We start from the raw sequence: 23609 nt of genomic DNA on the forward strand, positions 1-23609 counted from the left end.
AGCAGTTCATCTGGCCATACTATGTTTTAACAGTTTTTTTTTTAACCGATTATTCATATAAGAAAACACGTCTTACAAGTTTTCTGTCAATTAAAGACAGTATACCAAGGAATAGTTTTATTACTAGATTATCCCCAAATTCCAATTTTTTGGTTTTTATTTTTAAATATGCTACAATGTATTATGCAGTATTTTCATTATCATTCTCTTTGTTTTCTCATTCCTTTAAAATTGGGAGAAAAGTCTAATTTAATGGCCTCCTGGAGTGCTTATTTTACTCTTTCTTGCCCAACATTCAATAAACTAAATTATCATCTTAAAAATTTTGCACTTAATTCAAACAGTGCTACTATTTTGACACTATTTTGGAAATAAACTACTCAGCACTTACTGCTTTATATCAATCTAATTTCATGACCAATATAAATTCACAAAAATCACAGATAAATTATCCAGAGGTGTTTTTCTAACATGTACAGATCTCCATAATTTTAACTTTGTGGAAGCTTTAAAAACTGGTTTTAAAAACTATCTATGTCTTCAGGAGTCTGTCATTCTACCAGTATTTTCAAACTTTTTGGTCTCAGGACTCCTTTTAAACTCTTAAATATTACTGAGGTCCCTAAAAAGCTTTTGTTCATATATGATACATTTTTTGATATTTACTGTGGCAGAAATTAAAAGAGAAAATTTTAACGTTTCAATTCATTTGAAAACAATAAATCCATTACATGTTAACACAAATTACTATTATGTAAAAAACAACTATTTTCCCAAAATATATATAGAAGTTAATGAAAGGCCATGTTTTATATTTTTGCAAATCTCCTTAATATCTAGGCTAAAAGAAGACAACTGGAGTTTCATATTTTCTTCTGCAGTCTGCAGCAGCACGTGGTTTGGGCTGAAGCACATAAAGAATATCTAGTCTCACAAAGATACATGGCTGGAAAAGGAAGAAGTAATCTGATAGTCTTTCAGCCAAATGTGCATATTCTTCTTTGATGCTATACCAAATCTGACTAGTGACAGTTTCTTAAATGTCAGTTGCAGTATAGAATCTGAAAACATATTGATAAGCTTTCCATATGCTTATTGTTAGTCTATCTTTCACCCATGCATGATTTGTAACATAAGTTGGTCAACTGAAAACCACTGGTTCACTGAACTATCATAAAGATCTTGCAAATGTTGGCATATTCCATTATAATAGAATATTCAAACAATCCTATTTATTAATATAACACTGTCCATCTCATCAGAAAAGAATGTAATTATTAATACATTATCAAGTTCATAGTAGTAGATTCAAGTTTTCCTAAATTCTTATTTTCACTGGAAAGTCCAAATTTTATCATTGGATGCAAATAGGTTTTTTTCCTTTGAAGGACAGGCTCACTTATTTTTTTAGAAAATATCTGTCACTTAAATACATGAGTCACTCAATAATCAGTTTGACAGTCTTTCAAGTATTGTGTTTTCTGAAAATAGCATCTAGTTCAGCTTGCAACTCACATGACTGCTCAGGTGAAAACAATATATATTTATGTTTTTAAAATATAATCATCTTATTTTGGTATGCGCTTTATTAAGGTACAGCTCCCCTTTTATCACAAAGAATATTACAAAAACATGCAGCAGGAACTACAAACCAGAAACACGATGAGATACCACTTCACACCCATTGTCTAAAATCAAAAAGGACAATGATGTGTTGGTGGGGATGTAGAAAAACTGGAACCCTTTTGTTGGTGAGAATGTAAAATGATACAGTCACTTTGGAAAAATATTTTGGCAGTTCTTCAAAATGTTAAACATACAATCTAGCAATTCCACTCCTAAGTATATACCCAAAAGAAACAAACATACGTCCACATCAAAAAACTGTACACAAATGTTCATAGCAGCATTCTCTCGATAGCTAAAAAATGGAAATGCTGTCAATCAATGGATAAGTGAACAAAATGTGGTATATCCTACAACGGAATATTATTCAACCACAAAAAGGAACAAAGTATTGGTAAAGACTACAACACAGATGAAGCCTGAAAATATGCAAAAAGTCAGAAACAGAAAGCCATGTATTGTATGACTCTACTGCTAAGATATAATAGGCAAATCCAAAGAGACAGAAAGTAGATTAGTGGTTGCTGGGGGATAAGGGAATGGGGGAATATGGAGTGACTATTAATGGGTATGGGGTTTGGGGGTGGTGGTGAAAATGCTCTAAAATTATACACTGGTGATGGTTGGACAAGTCTGTCCCTGTATTAGAAACCACTAAATTGCATACTTTAAACAGTGACTTTTATAATATGTGAATTATATTTCAATAAAGCTATTATTTTAAAAAGGACATGCAACATTCAAGGGTCAAGATTTAGTGAAAATAACTCTTTTGATGTGTTCATCAACGTTATTGTTCAGTGAAACCAGCATTTTTCGTTAACTCCAAGTGGATGGTCATAAAGAATACTGCTACTAGTACAGTTTATCATCATAGCTTTGATTTGTGCTAAGATACAACAGTTTTAGCAACTATCAGTGAAAATGTCAACACAACAAAAAAGGCAAATAATTTTACTATTATTATGAAAAGTAGTTTGACATCAAGGACCTCTGAGAGGGTCTCAGGAATCCTCAGTGGTCCACAGACCACACTTTAGAATGCAGCTTTAAACCACAGCTTCAGAAGGCTTAAATGCAATTAAAGGCTTCCTAAGAACACATGGAGACTTCAGGACAATGCCAATTTTCTGTGTGCATGTGTGTGCTCAGTTGCTCAGCTGTATCCAACTCTTTGCAACCCTATGCCTGTCAGGATCCTCTGTCCATGGGATTCTCCAGGTAAGAATACTGGAGTGGGTTGCCATTTCCTCCTCCAGGGGATCTTCCCAACCCAGGGATCAAACCCGGGTTTCCTGCATTGGCAGGTGGATTCTTTACCACTGAGTCACCTGGGAAACCCAATTTTCTGTGTACATATTACAAATTTCTCTAAAGAAAGAGGGTAATACCATTAATTCAGTAAATTAAAGTTTCCAGCTTGAATTTGAAAGGGTCAAAACAACAAAATAAGAGTGAAAGAATCTAGAGTATAACAAAACATTCAATAAAATACTAAGTAAATAACATTACTAAAGTAATGATTATACTATCTCTTTTCAAACTGTATTATTTCATTCTTACAAAACAGAGGACACTTGTGAAATTTCTACCCCTACTATCAATGATAACGTATCTAGCACACCTATGTTTAGGACCTACTTCACACTTGTAAGAATAAATTATCACAGAACTGAAGAATTTTAGGTATACAAGGTACCCTAGACATAGTTACATAGTCCAACAAGCACATTTTACATGATGAGAAAACTGAGTTTGTAAGAGCAAAAGTAACCTAGCCACAACCACACAGCTAGCTGGAGTGAGACAGCGTGAACACTACCTACTCCCAGTACATTTTCACTATGCCAGTCTGATTGCCCAACCAAATAAAAATGCATAAAACATATAATTTACATCATACCAAAGACAGCCAAGACACCTTACCTGCCAAATAAAAATTCTGTGATGCTTGAGAGTACCAATCAGATGTTAAGAAAATACATAAAAAGGAGTGATAAGAAACAACAAATGTAACTGGTGTAACAGAGAAATAAATCCTTGACTTACAAAAACTATCATCTTTCAATGAAGAACAATTCAGAACACATTTTGATGTTGATTTTTTATACAGACACAGGGAAATGTATCATCTTTAAAGATAGCCAGATTCTGATAAACACTTAGAGGAAAAAATTTCCCTACATATTAACATATCGGTGAACTTATCTATGGCATGACATGACTTAGAAGACTCACCTGCAGGACTGTCAGCATTCTCTCCTGGGTGTAGCTGTATACCAGTAGAATCTATAGAGTTTACTGTAACTGTCTGTAGATTTGGCAACTGACCAGTGCTCAGACTAACTGGAGTTGAAGACAAGGCTCCACCTGCTGCAACTTGACCAAGCGTGAGTGTCTGAACAGGCGTCAAAGTTATTTGTTGGGCAGCAGTATTCTGTATTTGCAAATTCTGCAAGTTCTGAACCCCTTGCACTTGAAATGTTTGCCAAGTTATCTGTCCAGAAGGGGTCACTGTCTGTGCCTGAATTAAAAAGGTTCCAGGATTCAGCTGCAACTGAAGATTTTGCAAAGCCTGTTGTGTTATATTTTGACCACTGGCTTGCACACCATGGATTGTCTGTGGTGTAATACCTTGCACAATCTGGGCTTGACTGGTTGGCTGCTGAGACTCTTGAAGTTGCAGATGTTGTACAACAGGCTGTGCTGTAGAAACCTGAATATTCTGAGCCTGTGTCTCTTCAGAAACAGGCGACTGGATATAATTTCCCTGAAGATCTGAAGAATGGACTTGCCCACTAGTAGTAGTCAAGCTATTTGTATTTTGTTGTAATATACCTGTACTATCTATAGTAACAGGCAACTGTGATGAAGAGGATGTTGGCACAAATAAATCTGTATCAGTATTAGTCTCATTAATATCAGGAGAAACCCGCTCACCAGTCCTTTCTGAATTGTCTGAACTATCCATAGCTTGTCCTGTGTTTATCAAATGTCCATCAGCATTAATGCCTGCAGTCATTGTCTGAGAACTGCCCGAGAGTCCCAAAGAATCTAGATCGACACTATTGATTGGTACAAAGGTAATATTTCCTGGAAGACCAAGAGGCACATTAGCAACTACTTGGGTTTGGCCAGGAAAAGATGAACCACCAATTGCAACTCCCTGAACCTGGACTTGACCAGTCTGTGGTATGAGATTCTGGATATTAGCAGGAGGTGTTCCAGAGGCAAGCAAGGTTTGATTAGAGCCAGGAATGATCTGAATTTGACCACTTTCTTGATTTATACCCCCATTATCTGAAGAGCCTGTGAAACCAATCTGAACCTGCTGACCATCTGATGGCTGAATCTGTGGTATTACTTGATATTGAACATTGGACACTGTACCATTTGATGAATCTGATCCTGGTGCAACTGAAAATATTTGCTGATTCTGCAAATTCTGAAGGGGAAGGACATACTGCCCACTGGAAGTAGCAGCACTTGGAATCTGTACTAGATTGCCAGCTTCATCTTTTATAGTTGTAGGTGTGGCTGACAAAACCTCCCATCGGTTTGGTGCTCCTCCTAACTGTGCAGAAGCCAAATCACCTGTCTGAATGAAGAAAACAGAAAATGTTATGTGATATGTATTTGTGGTATATTTAATCCAATTCTCAAAAGACTTTAAAAACTGATAAAAAATCTTATCACCTGAAAAGTTCTCTTAGTAACACAACAGAGCTCAAATACAGAAGTATTATATAAACTATGATAATTATCATTTTCAATTTTGCTAGTTATTGCTAAGATAACCCAGGCTATTTGAGCAGGAAAAATGTTCAATTAGAATACTCTTTATTTTATGACTACAAATTGACTTTTCCAATCCCTCATCTACGATCTCTCTGATGCTATACAGTTAAAAATAGAAGTAGAAATAGGTAGAAAAGATTATGAATGGCTCAAACCAAATATACCTCAAACACGGAAGAGAGTTCAAGAAGTATAAAACCCACTAAAAACGTATCACTAAATCAGGTGCATCATATTTGTGTACTAAAAAGAAACATTATTAGAGCAGTGTCATCAGTTCCTAGAATCAGAAATAAGATTTGTGTATTATTACTATCAACTTTAAACCAAACAATTAAAGCTATTCTTTCATGGCATGTAGTAAGGTACTCCAGAGTAAATACAGGATGTGGGTGATTCCTTTACTGAGGCATCAAATTCTTTACTTTTGCATCAACTACTAAAAAAACATGAGACCTTAAAAATTTTTAATGAGGAAAGGTTATTGCCCTGTGACCACACTGCAAAGTCAGTCCATCTAAAAGGTTTTTCTAGAATCTAAAAGCTAGAGGATTGCTACTTTACCTACTATTTCTCTTTAAGTTTGCCGTAGGATACTAGCCATTATATTTTGCAGTTCTGTTATCTGCTAGAATTTCAGGTATCATCTCCATTATGAATTAGACAAGACTAGAAAAATATCAAAGTAGGAAAGTACAAAGTAATAAAACCCAACATATCAATGTCAAAGGGTAAATTTTTTAAGGGAATAACAACAGTAACATCTAACATTTGAGCCATTCTTTTATATGCCAAGTACCATGATAGGGATTTGTAAGATTTATCTATTGCTTACAACTATTCTATGAGGTAGTATGATTATCCCCATATCACAGATGACAAAATTGAGAGACAAAATCAGACAGCTATCAAATGTCCAAAACAGGATTTAAAACTAAGTCAGTCTAACTCCAGAATCCATGCCTTTAAATTCTATACCATACTATCTCTAAGACCAAGGGTAAACACACAGGGAATGAGACCTATATGAATTAATCACCATCAAAATAATGCCACCCCTACCCCATTTCCTTCTAGATCTGTATGTGATTTCCTGTAACTCCACACATCACTAGACGATGAGAACATGAACATATCTAAACCAGAATTCTCAATGTACAATCCATGCCTGGGATCCATGCCTGGGATTCAAAGCATCTCTGAATCCTCTAAAACAGCATATCAACTTTTTGAGATAGATAGTTCAATTGGAAGGACGGGGCTGGGAGTGGAGAGAGAGTATCTCAATTTTCATCATCTTCTCAAAGCAGTTGGCGGGGAGGGGGGGGGCGGTCTGTGACCATTAAAGACAATAGTGAAGACAAATAGTAGTCTCTCAAAATAAACCACTCCACAAAATTTAATACAAATATTATAGAACCAGAAAAACTTTCGATTTTTTATAGAGACTCACTACCTAATTTTCATGTGCACACACAGCTGAAATGCATATTTCAATGGAGGAACCACAGTTTAATGACTCAATTCAAAATATTTGACCATATCTGCCAAGACGAAATAACCATAAATAAGCCCATGAGATAACAATCTTTATCTTCAAGTGATTCACTATCTTTCCAACCAGACATATACATACATGATACTACTATGTGAATAGTGGTGTACACTATGCACAGGATCAAAACACTTTGGGGAAATAGAAAAATGAAAAAAGACAAGACTTCACAGAAGAGATTTTTTAGGTAATCGTGAATAAAATTTAAGATTTCACTGCAGGCAGTTAGGAAGCAGAGATATAGGAATTAAGATATAGAAATAATTAACTCACAGACAAAAAGAAACTTCAAAAAAAAATGTATAGTTTGGAGTTGAAGAGAGAATCCAGAAAAGACTCCTATTCATAGAACAAAATAATGGGGAACAGGACTAGACGTTTTTATCAGGTCCTGTAGTAAATGGCTCCATAGATCATACTAAGGAGTTTGGACTTTATCCTGCAGATAGTGAATGAAAGCTATAAAAGGTTTTGAGGAGAGTGAGTGGTGCAATCAGATCTGTGTTTTATAAAGGCAAACTAAGACCTAGTGAAGGAGACTGAAAGGCTGAAGACAAAAAAGTCACAGAAACTGTGGGACCAAGTACAAATGTCCAGGCTTGAACTAGAATAATGATCTATCTTTTAAACACAAACATTTAAACTTATCAAACTTAAACTGTTGAAATGAAACAGTAGACATTAAAGTCACATAGTTAAAATGAAGCAGTGGACATAAAGTCATGTATCATTCTTCAAATTCAACCTGGTATAGAAACTACAAGCTTAAGTCATCTTTCCCAGGATTAGAGTAACAATTTACATTTCATTTCAGTCTCTTAGCATTTTAAACTAAAGACATTCACACTGAAATCTAAAGTATAGTATTTCAAATCCAACTCTTATTTTCTTAAGGTTATTCTTTGGGGAATCGAACTTGAATTTTTTCTGACCAACATTATATATATCATTTTTCAGCTTACATCAAAGAAGATACCTCACATACAAGTTAATTTTACAATACTGCTAACCCTAGGTATCCACAGGGGATTGGTTCCAGGACTCTGAGGATACCAAAATCCCCCATGCTCAATTCCCTTACATAAAGTGAGATACAACAAGCAGACCTCCAAGGATTCAGAACCCACAAAGAAGAGGAACAACTGTACTGGCATGTTGTCCCTTTTCATCCTTAAAATTGATGCCATCTGAGTATTTCTTTTAACAAAATCTTTATAAGAACAGGTATTAAACCATCAGTGAACAGCTTTCTAGTTCAAGAAATTCCTTGAAATTAAATACAACTATTCAGATGACATACTACGCAATCACCCCCTTCTCCAGAAACTAAGGAAACTATAGTACTTTTTCCAACAACGCAGGCCAATAATTAAAGGAAAGTCCCCAAACCTAGGCTAAAATGATGTATTTGAACTTTTGAGTAAATCTAAGGTAAAACATATATAAAAAATATTTATGAACACTGCAACAGAAAAATACTGGATGTTCATGATTTAAGCTAAGACATCAAATGCTTAGAGGAAAGGAGTATATTGCACAAGGAAAGAAAAAAATTCAAAACTGGGTTCCAGCCCTAGCTATTCTATAATCACCTAGAATTACAGGTGATTTAGATCAGGACTCAATTTCCTTATGGGAAAAATATTACCTTGCAGGGTCATAAAAGCCTAAAGAAAGTGTTAAGCTTTGTAAACTGTAAAGCACTATATAATCCCAAAGTATCCTTACGATGACTACGATTATGGGACAGATTTGAAGAACGTCTAACTGTGCCTAGCAGAAAGATCAATAAATATTTTTTAAGTAAATAAAAATATTTTACTTTAAAATAATTGCAAAGAAAATGATAGGGAAAAATGGATCAATAAAACTGATCTTGAGATATTAGTGTCTTCAATGAAAAATTGTATACCAGTTTTAAATCAACTCCACAAAGACTATGCCTCAAATGTTTCAAAACCACAAAGACTACAAAGATGATTCATTTTTAACAGAAATTTCATCAGTAGCATACCAGCAAAATAAATAAACTAGAGCAGCTGAGACCAAAAAAAAAATTAACAAGTTGTAAGAATGTTTGATGTTAGACTACTAGAAACAGTATAAACAGAGAAACATAAAAAACACATAACCCAGGCAAGAATTAGTATTTGGTTTGGGGTCAAGATTACCCTCAACATTAAGCTTACATACTAAGAGAAAAATCGTGTTTCTCTCAGTAATTCTAACATTCTTACTGACAAAACACCAATTAACATGGACACTGGCATTATTTAAAACGTTGTAACTGAAGGTAGTCCAAGTCTCCCTCTGTATACAAACACATAATCACACGGTTAAAAACAAGACCACAACCAACAGCAGCCCCAGGCCATTATTACAAAATTCATTTCAAGGGCATTCTCCACCACCAGGCATAAGGCGGGGCGGGGGGGACGACACACGGTGGAGAGGGGGAAATCCAAGAAGTTATCTGTTCAGGTAATACCTGTGTAAAGGAAAAAAGGAAAAACTCATACTAACTTACTACATCTCATCTGGAAAGGATTAATAACTCCTCAGTTCCCACAAATGGCTTTACAAAAGCCAGAAACAGGGAAGAAAAGAGTAACTGGAAACAAGTGTGAAGCTAAGGTGGGAAACAAACAAGAACCATTCTAGGGCAAGTACTGAAGTTTCTTAAAATCTTCAAAGAGAACAGTAAAGAACATAGACTACAAATATAAAATTGACTACCCAATGAACTCCTTACAATGATAGTGTAAGCCTTATCTGAAGTAACAGTCAAAATAACCTTTTTTATATAATAAGTTATTATTCACTTTGTAGTTCACAAACATTTATGTAATAAATGAAACATTACAAGTTAAACTAAAATTTAGGCAATGTCTTTCATAACGCTTACTTACACAGCTTATTAATACTAAAGTGCAAATGAGTAATTCACAGGTTCACACAAATGTAAACTGGATGAGTTAATACCTCATAAAGTTCTTCCTTTTCTATTTCTTGATTTACTACTAAAACTAATAAAGTTCTTCCTTTTCTATTTCTTGATTTACTACTAAAACTATACAACTTTAAATAAAAAAACATAAAAATCTTGCCATCAAATCAATTTTGAGAGTCTATGCTGTGGGACCTTAACAGGTGAGACCGCTTTGTGACTAGTCCTATTCAGCACTATACTGAGGGTGCCAAAAATTCTTGGCCAGGATCCAGGATGAACACAAATCATAACAAATTCTAAACTGAAAATATGTAAAGCAAGTCTGTAGTTCAGCTATTGGTTTTTCAATGCCCCTTCAATCCTAAAATATCAAATTAGTATAAAGTTGCATTTAAAAAAGTTTTAAGTAGAAAGTTGTGTATTGCCACTTGACCTTAAATACAATAATATTATATGCAATGTGGTATCCTGAACTGGATCCTAAAACAGAAAATGAAGTGATATCAGAAAAAAGTCTATAGTTAATAACACTAGCAATGTTAATTTTCTAGTTTTGACAAATGAACCCTGGTTAGTTATATCAATATTAGAGGAAACTGGGTGAAGGATAAAAGGTAACTTTCAGTTCTATCTTTGCAACTTTTCTATAAATACTAAACAAACCCAAAATAAAGTTTTTAGAGAGCACACCTACAAAAGCTCTCTGTAAACCTCTCATAATTCCTAGTAATTTGAGAAAAGTCACAATATCCAAGCACATTTTTAAAGTGGGGAAAACTCCTATGAAATCACTTACAAAATATTTTTTCTTATCTACTGAGATGTCCATATCTAAAATTCATTTTTGAACTAGGAAAATAATTTTCCCATTTGCTAAGGCAAACACACTCAAGACAGTCATACTAATTTTTACTCAGTGAAAAATTCTATGCACAGATACCAAACATACAAAGAAAAAGTGCTTAGACTGATTGTGGTTCATGTTCATCTGGCGGGAAATGTGATGTCAGTAGAGATTTGGTAGTTCAGAGGAGGAGCTGAAGAGGCAGGGAAACAACTTCCCTACAAGTCTATGGCCACAATAGGCTAAGGCTGGAGACAGTATCCTATTCCTCCCGTTATACTTACATACATATATATACACATATATTCTCCTCTTAACTTCCTCCTTCACTTCTCTCCTCCCCCAATCACTGAGCTGGTATCTAAATTTGGTTAAGCTGCAGTTACAAAAAGTTTTTTGTTCTTATTTGAAATACTTAGGTAAGTAGAAACAATCTGCCTTGCAATTTTACTCATGCAGTGTTTTTAACTTTTTTTTTGGCACTGTGGGCCTAAAGGGACATAGTTCATAAAAGAGGTTTACCAACTCATAAATTTGTTTAAAATAACAATGCATCTCATATACACAATTTTATGCCTTTACATTTCAACCTGGTTACAAAAGAACAATACCTAAAATCATACTTTTAGGTCAGTATATCTATTCACATCCCTCTACAGTATAATTTCAAGCATTAAAATTACAAATACAATATTTAACAATAATTATTCATCTGAACAACGGCTTCACGTTTAATGTCTTGGAATACTAAGAATTTCCTGCAGACTACAACAAACTTTTTCGTCTAAAGTGACAATTCAAAATATTACAACACAGACCAATTCCTATAATCCACATTAAAAAAAAACACACACAATAATGTAAGCGGTTTCAATTATTTTAATAAGTGAACACATCTACATGTTAAACTAATGCAACAACATGAATGTAAACTTCACAATAATCTTAAAAAACTGTTTCTAGCTCATTTGTATTAAGCCCTCCTCCAACTCTGACCAGCTCCTCCCCCTGCCCCAGACAAACTAAAAACCCAAAAAGAATCCCACCACATTCCATCAGACTAGCAACCACAATAAATGAAAATATAGCTTTGCCAACCAAATTCAACCGTAAGCGTGGTATTCATTAGCATTCATGTAAATATAATTCCTTATACGTACTTCTGTTTCTTCTTATTCAACTTCAAAAGCCAAAATATTATCTAAATAACTTCACCGATTCCAACGATCACTTAAACTCCATTTAAGAGCAATTACTGCAAATTTAAGTAGCCTGCAAAAACTAAAATTCGATCATTTGGAATGGCCATTAAGCACTCAAAAGGTGTTCATTCCTGTATACAAAAGAGTAGCTTAAAGAGCAAACCTTCATTCCTTTAAGGAAAAAAAAATTAACATTTAAGTCAGTAAGATCGAGTAACTCCCAGCAGAAAAAGCTCCGAGTCCAAAAAACACTAGAAGCTAAAGACACTGGCTCTCTAGTTGATACTATCTATGGCCGATAGGCTGTGCTTGAAATTTTTGTAGCGTTCGGCGAAGGAGTTTTCAGCACTGATATGAATTGCTCAAACATCCATTTTGGAGGCCTCTACCCCCACCCTCTCAGACTTCATTTTGTAGTGAATGTGGATGGAGGTGCTGCAGTGACAATTTAGAGAAAACCTGGGCTGGCTTCTGATCCAAACCAAGCACGCCAAAGAGCAGGAAAGGGTGCCCCGGCCGCGCGTCTCGCGGCAGGCGCGGGCGCCGGGGAGGCCTGGAGGGCGGGCGGGCGCGCCGCGGGCCCCGGATGGCGGGCCCCGGGCCTCGGCGGGGGCGGGCCGCACGCGCGAGACTTACCGCTCCTGCGGCGGCGGCGGCGGCGGCGGGGGCCCCGGCTGCGGCGGCCGCCTCCTCCTCGTCGTCGCCCGGCGATGGCGGCCCTATCTTGCTGCAGGTAGCGGCCAGCAGAGCGAGCGGTGACGGCTGAGCGTCCTACCCCCGATGGGCGGGTTCAGAGAGGGAGACAGGGGGAGGGGGTGGCGGTTAGGGCCGGGCCGCCGCTCGCACAGGAAGTGCGACTCCGGCCTCGCAGGCAGCGCCCGCGCGAGCGCCAGCCTGCGCTCTCCTCCTCCTCCTCCGGCTCGGCTCCGGCTCGCGCCCTCCCGCTCGCACGCACCCCGGCCCCACCGTCCGCGGGAAGGCGGGCGGCGGCCCGCGCGCCGGGCCTGCACCTTCCGCCCGGAACCCACCCCCGGGAGGGCGCACACCCGCTCACAAGCGCGCGCGCGCGCACACACAGACACACACTCACTCTCACACAAAAAGGCGGCGGGCGGGGGCGCGCGGGCGGGGTCGGAGCGTTGGCGCCTCGGGCGGGCAGCTCCCGGGGCGGGGGGAGGGGAGGAGAGAGGCGCGGAGGGAGGGGAGAGGCGAGGGGAGGAGAAAGCGGCGCGAGGGGGGAGCCGGGCCGGGGCTACGCCGCTCCTCACCTGGGCCGCCGCCGCCGCCACCGCGCCGTTTCCGTGCTGCTGCTGCTGCTGCTGCAGATACTCGCCGTGGCCGCCGCCGCCGCCGCTGTCCACGTCCAAGGCAGCCATTTCCTCTTGTTTCACGGGCTTTTCGGGAGCTGCAGGCACAGCGCGGGGGGGTGGGGGTGGGGAGGAAGGCGGGTGGAGGAGAGGGAGGGGGCCCGCGGGCCGAGGCGAAATTACTCCCGAAGCCCGGGCCGAGTCCCCTCCCCCTCCCCCACCCGCCCCCCGGCGGCGGCGGCGGCGGCGGCGGCTCCCTCCTCCCCTCCTGCTGCTGCCCCCGCCCGCCGCTGCCTGCAACCCTCCTCCTCCTCCTCTTTCCCTCCTCCTCCTCCTCCCCGCGCTGCCCCTGCCCCCTCTCCTCTCCTCTCCTCCCCTTTCCCTTCGCGCCGCTCGCTCTCACTCGCGCTCGCTCCTCTCGCACCGTCAGTCACTCACACGGCCGCCCGCCCGCCGCCCGCGCCCGCACACAGGGGGATGCGCTCCCGGCGGACCGGGCCGCCCGCCCCGGGCCCGGCGCGGACACTGCGTTGCTGGGGGCTTGAAGGGTGGACGGTAGCTGGCGGGGAGGGGAGGGCGGCGGAGGGGATTGCGGCTTTCTGCCTCTCACAGACACTCGGTCGCACAGAGGGGGCCGGGGGCCGGCGGCGGCAGCCCCCGGCTGGCTGTTGGAGGCGGCGGCAGCGGCAGCAGCAGCAGCAGGGGTTGCTCTCTCGGTTTTACGTACCGGTCATAGTGTGTTTAGGGCACCTCAGGCGGGGCTCCCCGCCGCCTTACACATGGTGAGGAGCGAAGGCGGCGGCGGCGGGAGAGGATGCGGGAAGCGGCGGCGGACACGGCCGGAGCGGTCCGGGGATTTTTTTTTCCTATTTTGATTGACTGTGCGGGAAACACAAAAGGTGGAGCCTCCAGCCCAAAAGGGGGGAAGAGGGTGACAGCCCGCCCGGAAGTTCCGCCCCTCTTCTCCGCGCTCATTTGCCATCACGCTCTTCGTCGCCAGCTCTCATTGGCCCAGACGCCCGTCCGTCACTCGGCCTGGCGGCACGCTTCCTGTTTGCCCCCCGGGTGGAAGGGGAGAGACAATGAGCGGCCGCGGCGGCGTAGGTTCCCGAGAGCGGCCAAAGCTAGCCTGTTACCCCGCTGTGCCCGCCTCGTTCGTCGGCTGCCGCTGCCAGGGCGAAACGCAGGCCTCTTCCACCTTGTCGGCGCTCGGAGCACGCCCCGGCAAGCCGTGGGGGAGCTGAGCTGGGGAGGAGATCCCGTCCCCGAAGCCTCGGGCTCCACTCGGCGCTTCCTCCATCCTGGCAGTAGCCGGATCTCCCCAGGGCCTCTCGCTCTCCGAGCCGCCGCTTCCCTTCGCTGCCGGGAGGCCGCTGCCGCTCAGCCCCGGGGCTGCTGCTGCGGCCGCTGCTGCTACTGAGCAAACCGGGCCCGCCCCGCGAGCCCGGGGGGAGGGAGCTGGTATTGGGGGAGACACCCCCTCCGAGGCTGGAGGAGGATTTTCTCTCACACACGTTCAGCTCTTAGATTCAGTATGAGCCACCTCGTTCTCATCGCCCTTTGCCCCTGGTTTCCAGACTCTTCCACTTTTACGTACCCTGGAAGCAGGCATTTTAAACAGGAATCTTAATTCACCTCACAGATAGAGCTTTCATTCTGGCCAGTGGCACTGAAACAGACAAGTATATTTCACTTAGCATATAGTGTATATATTCAAAAGGGCAGAATCCTTAAAATGCAGTCACATAATCATTTTGTTGCACAAACATTATTTAATCGTCTTGGTAGCAAGTGAAATATCTGAAAAAGCCCAGAAATAATTGCCAACATTTTTAAAATAGTGAATCTCAATGACGTGTTTTTTTTTCTTGGACCATTCATTTAAAATCTCGTTTCACTTACTGACTAGGTTAATACACCTTTGCTCTTTGCCATCCGTGATATCTTGATGTCATCCTGGGTAGGAGAAATCCTCAATTTTATCTGTGCATGTTTTGCCAAGAGACATCTCTGCCTATTACACACTGGGTCTAATTGCCAAGAAAGAGGTTAAAGTCAAAGAGGTGGATATGCTGCCCACAATACACTTTTTATTAGAACTCTGGGTCCAAAAATTAGTGTTCCAGTTGTGATTGTTTGGTAAATAACGTTGTACTGGGGGCTGGAGTCCAAAGACTTTGAAGTCCAAAGACTTCAACAAGGTTTTGTGTGCACTGATAAGAATTTAAGAATCCTTATATGAAAGAGTTTGCATCTCATTTCTTCTATTTCCATCTTCTGCTCACTGAATCAGAAACATTGTATGATTAATGAGCACTTAATTGTGCAAAAGATAGAATTCCCAAGGAAATGACTTAAAAACCACAAACGAGCAAAAACAAAAAAAGTTCTGAATCCACGAATGAAGTTGATCTAACAATTTTGGGTCTCGTATATAAGTAGAAGAATCACTTTTTAAAGCAAATTGTATAAAAGTCACAGCGTTGTCACTTTTTCTACTTACATGGATGTATTGGATAGAGAATAGTTCTTTGCCTAGTAGAGATATTTCAGACATTTTCAGGTGCTTTTCTAGGAATGGGGATGTGGTTTATGAGTCTAAGCATACGACTTTTATGCCCCTTTCACAAAGCCTTAGTCTAGCCACCCGTAGGAAGCAAAGTACTTGGCCACAGAAACTCAGTTCGTTTCCTCAGTGATACCATTTGACAAATGGAAATGAAAAAATAATTTTCAAACATTTTTGGTCCATAGATCATTCTGACAAGATGCAGAAACACTTCATGTAATCTATTTGAAAAAACAGTAATAACCTACCAGAGCTAACTATTCTATGTTTATAACTGCAATGCTTTAAAGAGACAGAACTACCAGAAGCATCACTACTGCGTAATCAGATTCAGAGGACCTGCTCAGACCACACTGAAAAGAGTCACTGTCATGTTATATCTTAGGAAAGCTGGAAATGAAGGGAGTCTCTGAAAAGAACATGTTCTCTTAGCTATTTCAGTACTGTAGCCAAATCTTGAAATGCAGTTTGTGTTAATTAAAAGGTATTTTCTCTGTGGAAGATAGCCTCTCGATGGCACCCACTGTTATGTTACATAGGATGCAAATGATAACCCTGTATACGAGACAGCAAAAGAGACACAGATGTATAGAACAGTCTTTGGGGCTCTGTGGGAGAGGGTGAGGGTGGGATGATTTGGGAGAATGGCATTGAAACACGTATGTTGTCATATGTGAAACGAATCACTAGTTCAGGGTCGATGCATGTTATAGGATGCTCGGGGCTGGCATGCGGGGATGACCCAGAGGGAGGATAAAGGGAGGAGGGAGGTGGGAGGGGGGTTCAGGAGGGGGAACTTATGTAAACCCGGGGCAAATTCATGTCAATGTATGGCAAAACCAACCAATATAGTAAAATAATTTGCCTCCAATAAAAAATAAATTACTTAAAAAAAATAAAAAAAAAGAAATTGCACTTGTTTATCAGGAAGGGATCACTGTGCTAGGTATTATTTATACTGTCTTCTTTCCAAAGATGATTTGAGGAACCCCTTGCTGGCTACTGTTTACATCACAGCAGGAGATCTGAATATCACTTTATTTTCCCTTTTTCTCAATTTCCTCATTAACTTTTAAATCTTACGTGTGTTTTTATAAGTTAAATCTTGTGGAAACTGTGGTGAATGTCAGAGGGCCTCAAAGACTTCTATAGACCCACTGGCATGAACCCTTTCACCCATTTTCAGTACCCTTTTTTTTTTCCGAAGAGAAGCCACTAAATAATACTTGATTCACATCTGCAAGCCTAGCCATTCTGTATTAAAAACAGCGACAGCCCTGGTTGTCTGCACCACACCTAAAGGACTCCCCTATCCTTCACAGTCCCTACTACCTTTCTTCCCTTCTGAACATCTATTAAGTGAACAATATAAAATTACCAGTATTCAACCATTGTTGTCTAAAAAGGTGGCAGTTTTGTATAGTTGCACCTAAATCAATGTCTACTTAATATAACCTTTGTTCCTATGATCCTGATCCACCTACCTCTGAATCTCTTTAACCTGTGCACACTGGATTTCAAGAATCTTCAACTTGTTCGCCTTAGGTAATTGTTAACATATATCAGGAATATTCTAGTTGAGATTGACTAGGTGTACTTAACCTCTTTCATATTTCACATCTTCCCTGCTTGCTCAAAACTATGCCTCAAAAGCCATATCCCTTGGAACTAACACTTTTGAGCTTTTGCTATGTGCCAACTCTTTGCATCTTTAACCATCACAACCGTAAGAATCATGAGTATCATAAGTATCAAGGGTTCATCATTTTATAGATGAGGAAACTGAGGCTAACAAGGTTTTGAGACTTATTCTGTCATTTTCAAATAAATAGCAGAGTCAGGCTTTAAGTCCACATTTCAGTCTCACAAATCAGCATATGAAGTCTTAAATGATCAGCTTAAGAGAGTTATCCATTATGTAAAAAATAAAGAGATGAGAAAAAATCAATAAAGTAGATAAAAACAATACATATTCATAATGGAGATCGTTTTTAAAGCAAATCTTAGATTGTGAAATACTTGTGTTCAGTTCAGTTCAGTTCAGTCGCCCAGTTGTGTCTGACTCTTTGCAACCCCATGAATCACAGCACGCCAGGCCTCCCTGTCCATCACCAACTCCAGGAGTTCACTCAACTCATGTCCATTGAATTGGTGATGCCATCCAGCCATCTCATTCTCTGTCGTCCCCTTCTCCCACCCCCAATCCTTCCTAGCATCAGAGTCTTTTCCAGTGAGTCAACTCGTCGCATGAGGTGGCCAAAGTATTGCAGTTTCAGCTTTAGCATCAGTCCTTCCAATGAATACCCAGGATTGATCTTCTTTAGAATGGACTGGTTGGATCTCCTTGCAGTCCAGGGGACTCTCAAGAGTCTTCTTCAACACCACAGTTCAAAAGCATCAATTCTTCGGCAATCAGCTTTCTTCACAGTCCAACTCTCACATCCATCCATGACCACAGGAAAAACCATAGCCTTGACTCAGTTCAGTTCAGTCACTCAGTCGTGTCCGACTCTCCGCGACCCCATGAATCACAGCACGCCAGGCCTCCCTATCCATCACCAACTCCCGGAGTTCACTCAAACTCATGTCCACAGAGTTGGTGATGCCATCCAGCCATCTCATTCTCTGTCGTCCCCTTCTCCTCCTGCCCCCAACCTTTCCCAGCATCAGAGTCTTTTCCAGTGAGTCAACTCGTCGCATGAGGTGGCCAAAGTATTGGAGTTTCAGCTTTAGCATCAGTCCTTCCAATGAACACCCAGGATTGATCTCCCTTAGAATGGACTGGTTGGATCTCCTTGCAGTATAAGGGACTCTCAAGAGTCTTCTCCAACACCACAGTTCAAAAGCATCGATTCTTCGGCGATCAGCCTTCTTCACAGTCCAACTCTCACATCCATACATGACCACGGGAAAAACCATTGCCTTGACTAGACGGACCTTGGTTGGCAAAGTAATGTCTCTGCTTTTTAATATACTATCAAGGTTAGTCATAACTTTCCTTCCAAGGAGCAAGCGTCTTTTAATTTTATGGCTGCAATCAGCATCTGCAGTGATTTTGGAGCCCCAAAAAATAAAGTCTGACACTGTTTCCACTGTTTTTCCATCTATTTCCCATGAAGTGATGGGACCAGTTGCCATGATCTTTGTTTTCTGAATGTTGAGCTTCAAGCCAAACTTTTCACTCTCCTCTTTCACTTTCATCAAGAGGTTTTTGAGTTCCTCTTCACTTTCTGCCATAAGGGTAGTGTCATCTGCATATCTGAGGTTATTGATATTTCTCCCAGCAATCTTGATTCCAGCTTGTGCTTCTTCCAGCCCAGCGTTCCTCATGATGTACTCTGCATATAAGTTAAATAAGCAAGGTGACAATATACAACCTTGACGTACACCTTTTCCTATTTGGAACCAGTCTGTTGTTCCATGTCCAGTTCTAACTGTTGCTTCCTGACCTGCATACAGGTTTCTCAAGAGGCAGGTCAGGTGGTCTGGGATTCCCATCTCTTTCAGAATGTTCCACAGTTTATTGTGATCGACACAGTCAAAGGCTTTGGCATAGTCAATGAAGCAGAAATAGATGTTTTTCTGAAACTCTCTTGCTTTCTCCATGATCCAGCGGATGTTGGCAATTTGCTCTCTGGTGCCTCTGCCTTTTCTAAAACCTGCTTGAACATCTGGGAGTTCACGGTTTACATAGTGCTGAAGCCTGGCTTGGAGAATTTTGAGCATTGACTAGACGGACCTTTGTTGGCAAAGTAATGTCTCTGCTTTTTAATATACTATCTAGGTTGGTCATAACTTTCCTTCCAAGGAGTAAGCGTCTTTTAATTTCATGGCTGCAGTCAGCATCTGCAGTGATTTTGGAGCCCAAAAATAAATAAAGTCTGACACTGTTTCCACTGTTTCCCCATCTATTTGCGTTGAAGTGATGGGACTGGATGCCATGATCTTTGTTTTCTGAATGTTGAGCTTCAAGCCAAACTTTTCACTCTCCTCTTTCACTTTCATCAAGAGGCTTTTTAGTTCCTCTTCACTTTCTGCCATTAGGGTGGTGTCATCTGCATATCTGAGGTTATTGATATTTCTCCCAGCAATCTTGATTCCAGCCTGTGCTGCTTCCAGCCCAGCTTTCCTCATGATGTACTCTGCATAGAAGTTAAATAAGCAGGGTGACAATATACAACCTTGGTGTACTCCATGGAAAAGGACTGTTCCATGTCCAGTTCTAACTGTTGCTTCCTGACCTGCATACAGATTTCTCAAGAGGCAGGTCAGGTGGTCTGGTATTCTCATCTCTTTCAGAATTTTCCACAGTAGGGGTCATATATTTTGAATGCTCTAACCAATACTGAACACGCTGTGGATGTTTAATTAATACTAAACCAAAAAACTGTCAAGACTATTATCTTGTGGAAAAATGAATGATGAATAAAAAAATTACAATTATCCAATAAATACTATATGATAAAATTTCTTTGACCTTAATGATAGCTCACCTCTTTCAAGATTACCTGTTCCAACTGAGTTAGACCCTCATTTTCATTCAAGCTCTATACCAATGATATCACCATGGTGCAAAAGGACAGATATTTTTATAATTCATGAAATCCCATTCTCTTTATCCAGGCTATTGACATCCCTGGGTATTCTAAATTTTCTAAATTATTTGCAACACTTCTAAAGTCATCTTCATGTCAGTCCAGGAAGCTTAGTCCACTGACATATTTCTAAGTTGTTGCAGTTTTCTAAGAAAAGATGGATTATGTATTTCAACATTTTTAATAATCTGTGTTAGAAGAATATAAAGTACAGGGAAGTATCTTGTCAGTTATCTTTCTGAGAGTAATATAAAATGCTAGAAATTCTCTTGGTTGTACTTAGGAAACTTATGGGGTAGTTTACTTAAAAATATACTTTAATAATACCTGCAGTTCAGTCGCTCAGTCGTGTCCGACTCTTTACGACCCCATGAATCACAGCACGCCAGGCCTCCCTATCCATCACCAACTCCCGGAATTCACTCAAACTCATGTCCATCAAGTCGGTGATGCCATCCAGCCATCTCATTCTCTGTCGTCCCCGTCTCTTCCCTCCCCCAATCCTTCCCAGCATCAGAGTCCTTTCCAGTGAGTCAACTCGTCGCATGAGGTGGCCAGAGTATTGCAGTTTCAGCTTTAGCATCAGTCCTTCCAATGAATACCCAGGATTGATCTCCTTTAGAATGGACTGGTTGGATCTCCTTGCAGTCCAAGGGACTCTCAAGAGTCTTCTCCAGCACCACAGTTCAAAAGTATCGATTCTTAGCGATCAGCTTTCTTCACAGTCCAACTCTCACATCCATACATGACCACTGGGAAAACCATAGCCTTGACTAGACGGACATTTCTTGGCAAAGTAATGTCTCTGCTTTTTAATACACTATCTAGGTTGGTCATAACTTTCCTTCCAAGGAGTAAGCATCTTTTAATTTCATGGCTGCAATCAGCATCCGCAGTGATTTTGGAACCCAAAAAAATAAAGTCTGACACTGTTTCCACTGTTTTCCCATCTATTTCTCATGAGGTGATGGGACCAGATGCCTTACTTAAAACTAAATAAACCTGATGCCATTAAGGTGATTTGTCCCTCAATGATGAACAGTCACTTTCAACATGAAGTGTAATATATTTATTTCATAATTAAATCTCTATCCTATAATGGATTTTTTTTTTTTTTTTTTTGCCCACAGCTTATGGCTTGTGGAATCTTCTGGACCATGACAGTGAAAGCACTGAGTCCTAACCACTAGACTGCCAAGGAATTCCCTTTTTCTATCCTTTAATCCTATAAACCAGACTTGTCTACCAACTATTCTCAAAATAGGCAAACATGCCTAAGGCCTAGTGAGAGGAGATAAAAGAAAGGGGAAAAAATAAAGAATGAAATGGCAGAGAGCAAGTTGGATAGAATTTTAGAAAATATTTAGAAAATATTGAAAAGTTTTAATTTTGTAATACCTGCCACAAGGAATAGAATTTTTCCAATTAACCAAAAATGGCTGAAATGCTGCACCATGTCATTTCTCCATTTCAACTCTAGAGGTAAAGTAAGAAAATGAAAGCAACTACACACACACATTTATTTATTATATATACAAATGTGTGTGTATATATATATGCATATATATACATTATAATTCATAGTAGTTAATAAATTATGGTATATTCATTAAATAACAAATTTAATAAAAAGATTCATCAAAAATAAATCTCAAATATAATAATAAGTGAAAAAAGTTATGATAAACAGAATACCACAATTACCCAAAGTTTAAAAACACAACTTATATTCTATGCCATATGCGGATACATGTGGAGAAGAACTATAAATCTTGCATGGGGATGATGAATACTAAATTTTAAATGGTGATCCCCTTGGCATGGAGAGGAGGATGGGATCTGAATGGCTTTGCCAAGGGCTTTGTTTTCATTTGCAAGTTTTGCTTAAGCTAAGCTGAGTATACTATTTTATGATAGTGTTGTTTAGTACTACCCTGTTTGCCTAAATATTTCATAATCATTATTTTAAACAAAAAAATAATACACAAGTGTATGGCAGAGGTAGTAAATCAGCACGGCCAGGCAGCTGATTGACTGAAGGGGTAGAGGAGAGGGAGAGAATGATTCACATATGACTACGTTTTCCAGCTTTAGTAACTGGAAAGATGAGCTGGAATGAAGAACATAAAAAAGTGAATGAGTATGGGATGAACAATCACGAGTTTGATTTTAGTTGTGTTGAGTTGGAGGTGCTAGCAGAATATCCATGAGATATCCAACAGCCTATTATAGGCTTGAACCCATAGCTAAAAAGAGAAGAAAATTCAGGTCAGGGATTTGGGAGCCTATAAAATAACAGAAAACAGATATATTGCTCTCTGTCCCCCCATCCACCTCTCCTTCATGGCACAGAGCTCCTAACATGTTGTGATTTTCTGAGTGACAAGAGCACTAGGAGCATCTTTTGTTCAAATATTTGGTCTTTTACCCTGGATCTTGACACAGAGCTCCTAAATCCCTTGGAATTTCCTGGATGATAGGAGTATCTTTTGTTCTAATGAGCGGACTTTAAGTGGGGCTCCTGGATGGGGCTGAGCATCATAGACTGTTTTATTGGACAGCATTACAAAGATATAGAGAAATACTCATTTGAGAGAAAGTCAGAGGGCAGGTGACTTTTCAAGGGAGGAGAAAATTTAAGGAGGAAATGTTAACAGTGTCAAATGCTGAAGAAGAATGAGAATCAAGGTAGGGGCAATCCATGGATTTGGCAATAAGGAAGTCATTGGAATCTTTAAGATAGTATTTTGTTGACACCATCCATTACAGTAACCACTAATCACAGGTGACTAGCAAGCACTTGAAATGTGGCTATTGTGATGCAAGAAATTAGTTTTTTTATTGCTTTTAATTAAAATTTATGGGCTTCCCAGGTGGCATTAGTGGTAAAGCACCCACCTGCCAATGCAAGAGACGAAAGAGGTGAGGGTTCGATCCCTGGATTGGGAAGATCCCCTGGAGTAGGAAACGGCAATCCATTCCAGCATTCTTCCCTGGAAAATTCCCTGGACAGAGGCATCTGGAGGTCTGCAGTCCATGAGGCTCCAAAGAGTCAGACACAACTGAGCAGGAGCACACATAATCTAGATGGCCACATGTGACTGCTAACTACCATACTGGTCAGTGTACATTTAGGGTTTCTTTTCCTCCTTCCAGCCCCTAA

The 23609-nt window shown here is 40.4% G+C and overlaps 1 protein-coding gene across 1 annotated transcript in view; it reads right to left on the minus strand.

Moving 5' to 3' along the window:
• Positions 1-14148, minus strand: part of SP3 (Sp3 transcription factor) — a 60752-nt gene extending 46604 nt beyond the window's left edge. Inside the window, exons 1-4 of the mRNA XM_055398941.2 lie at positions 14010-14148; positions 13244-13380; positions 12612-12746; positions 3865-5224 (exon numbers count right to left, since the gene is read on the minus strand). Of these exons, the coding sequence (XP_055254916.1) occupies positions 3865-5224; positions 12612-12746; positions 13244-13380; positions 14010-14016 (1639 nt within the window). The 5' untranslated portion in view covers positions 14017-14148. The remainder of the gene's footprint in view (positions 1-3864; positions 5225-12611; positions 12747-13243; positions 13381-14009) is intronic.
• Between the last annotated feature and the right edge of the window lie 9461 nt (positions 14149-23609).

This window comes from Moschus berezovskii, chromosome 2, assembly GCF_049115385.1.
Source record: "Moschus berezovskii isolate FMDL1 chromosome 2, NW_MosBer_1.0, whole genome shotgun sequence".
Classification (NCBI taxonomy): Eukaryota; Metazoa; Chordata; class Mammalia; order Artiodactyla; family Moschidae; genus Moschus; species Moschus berezovskii.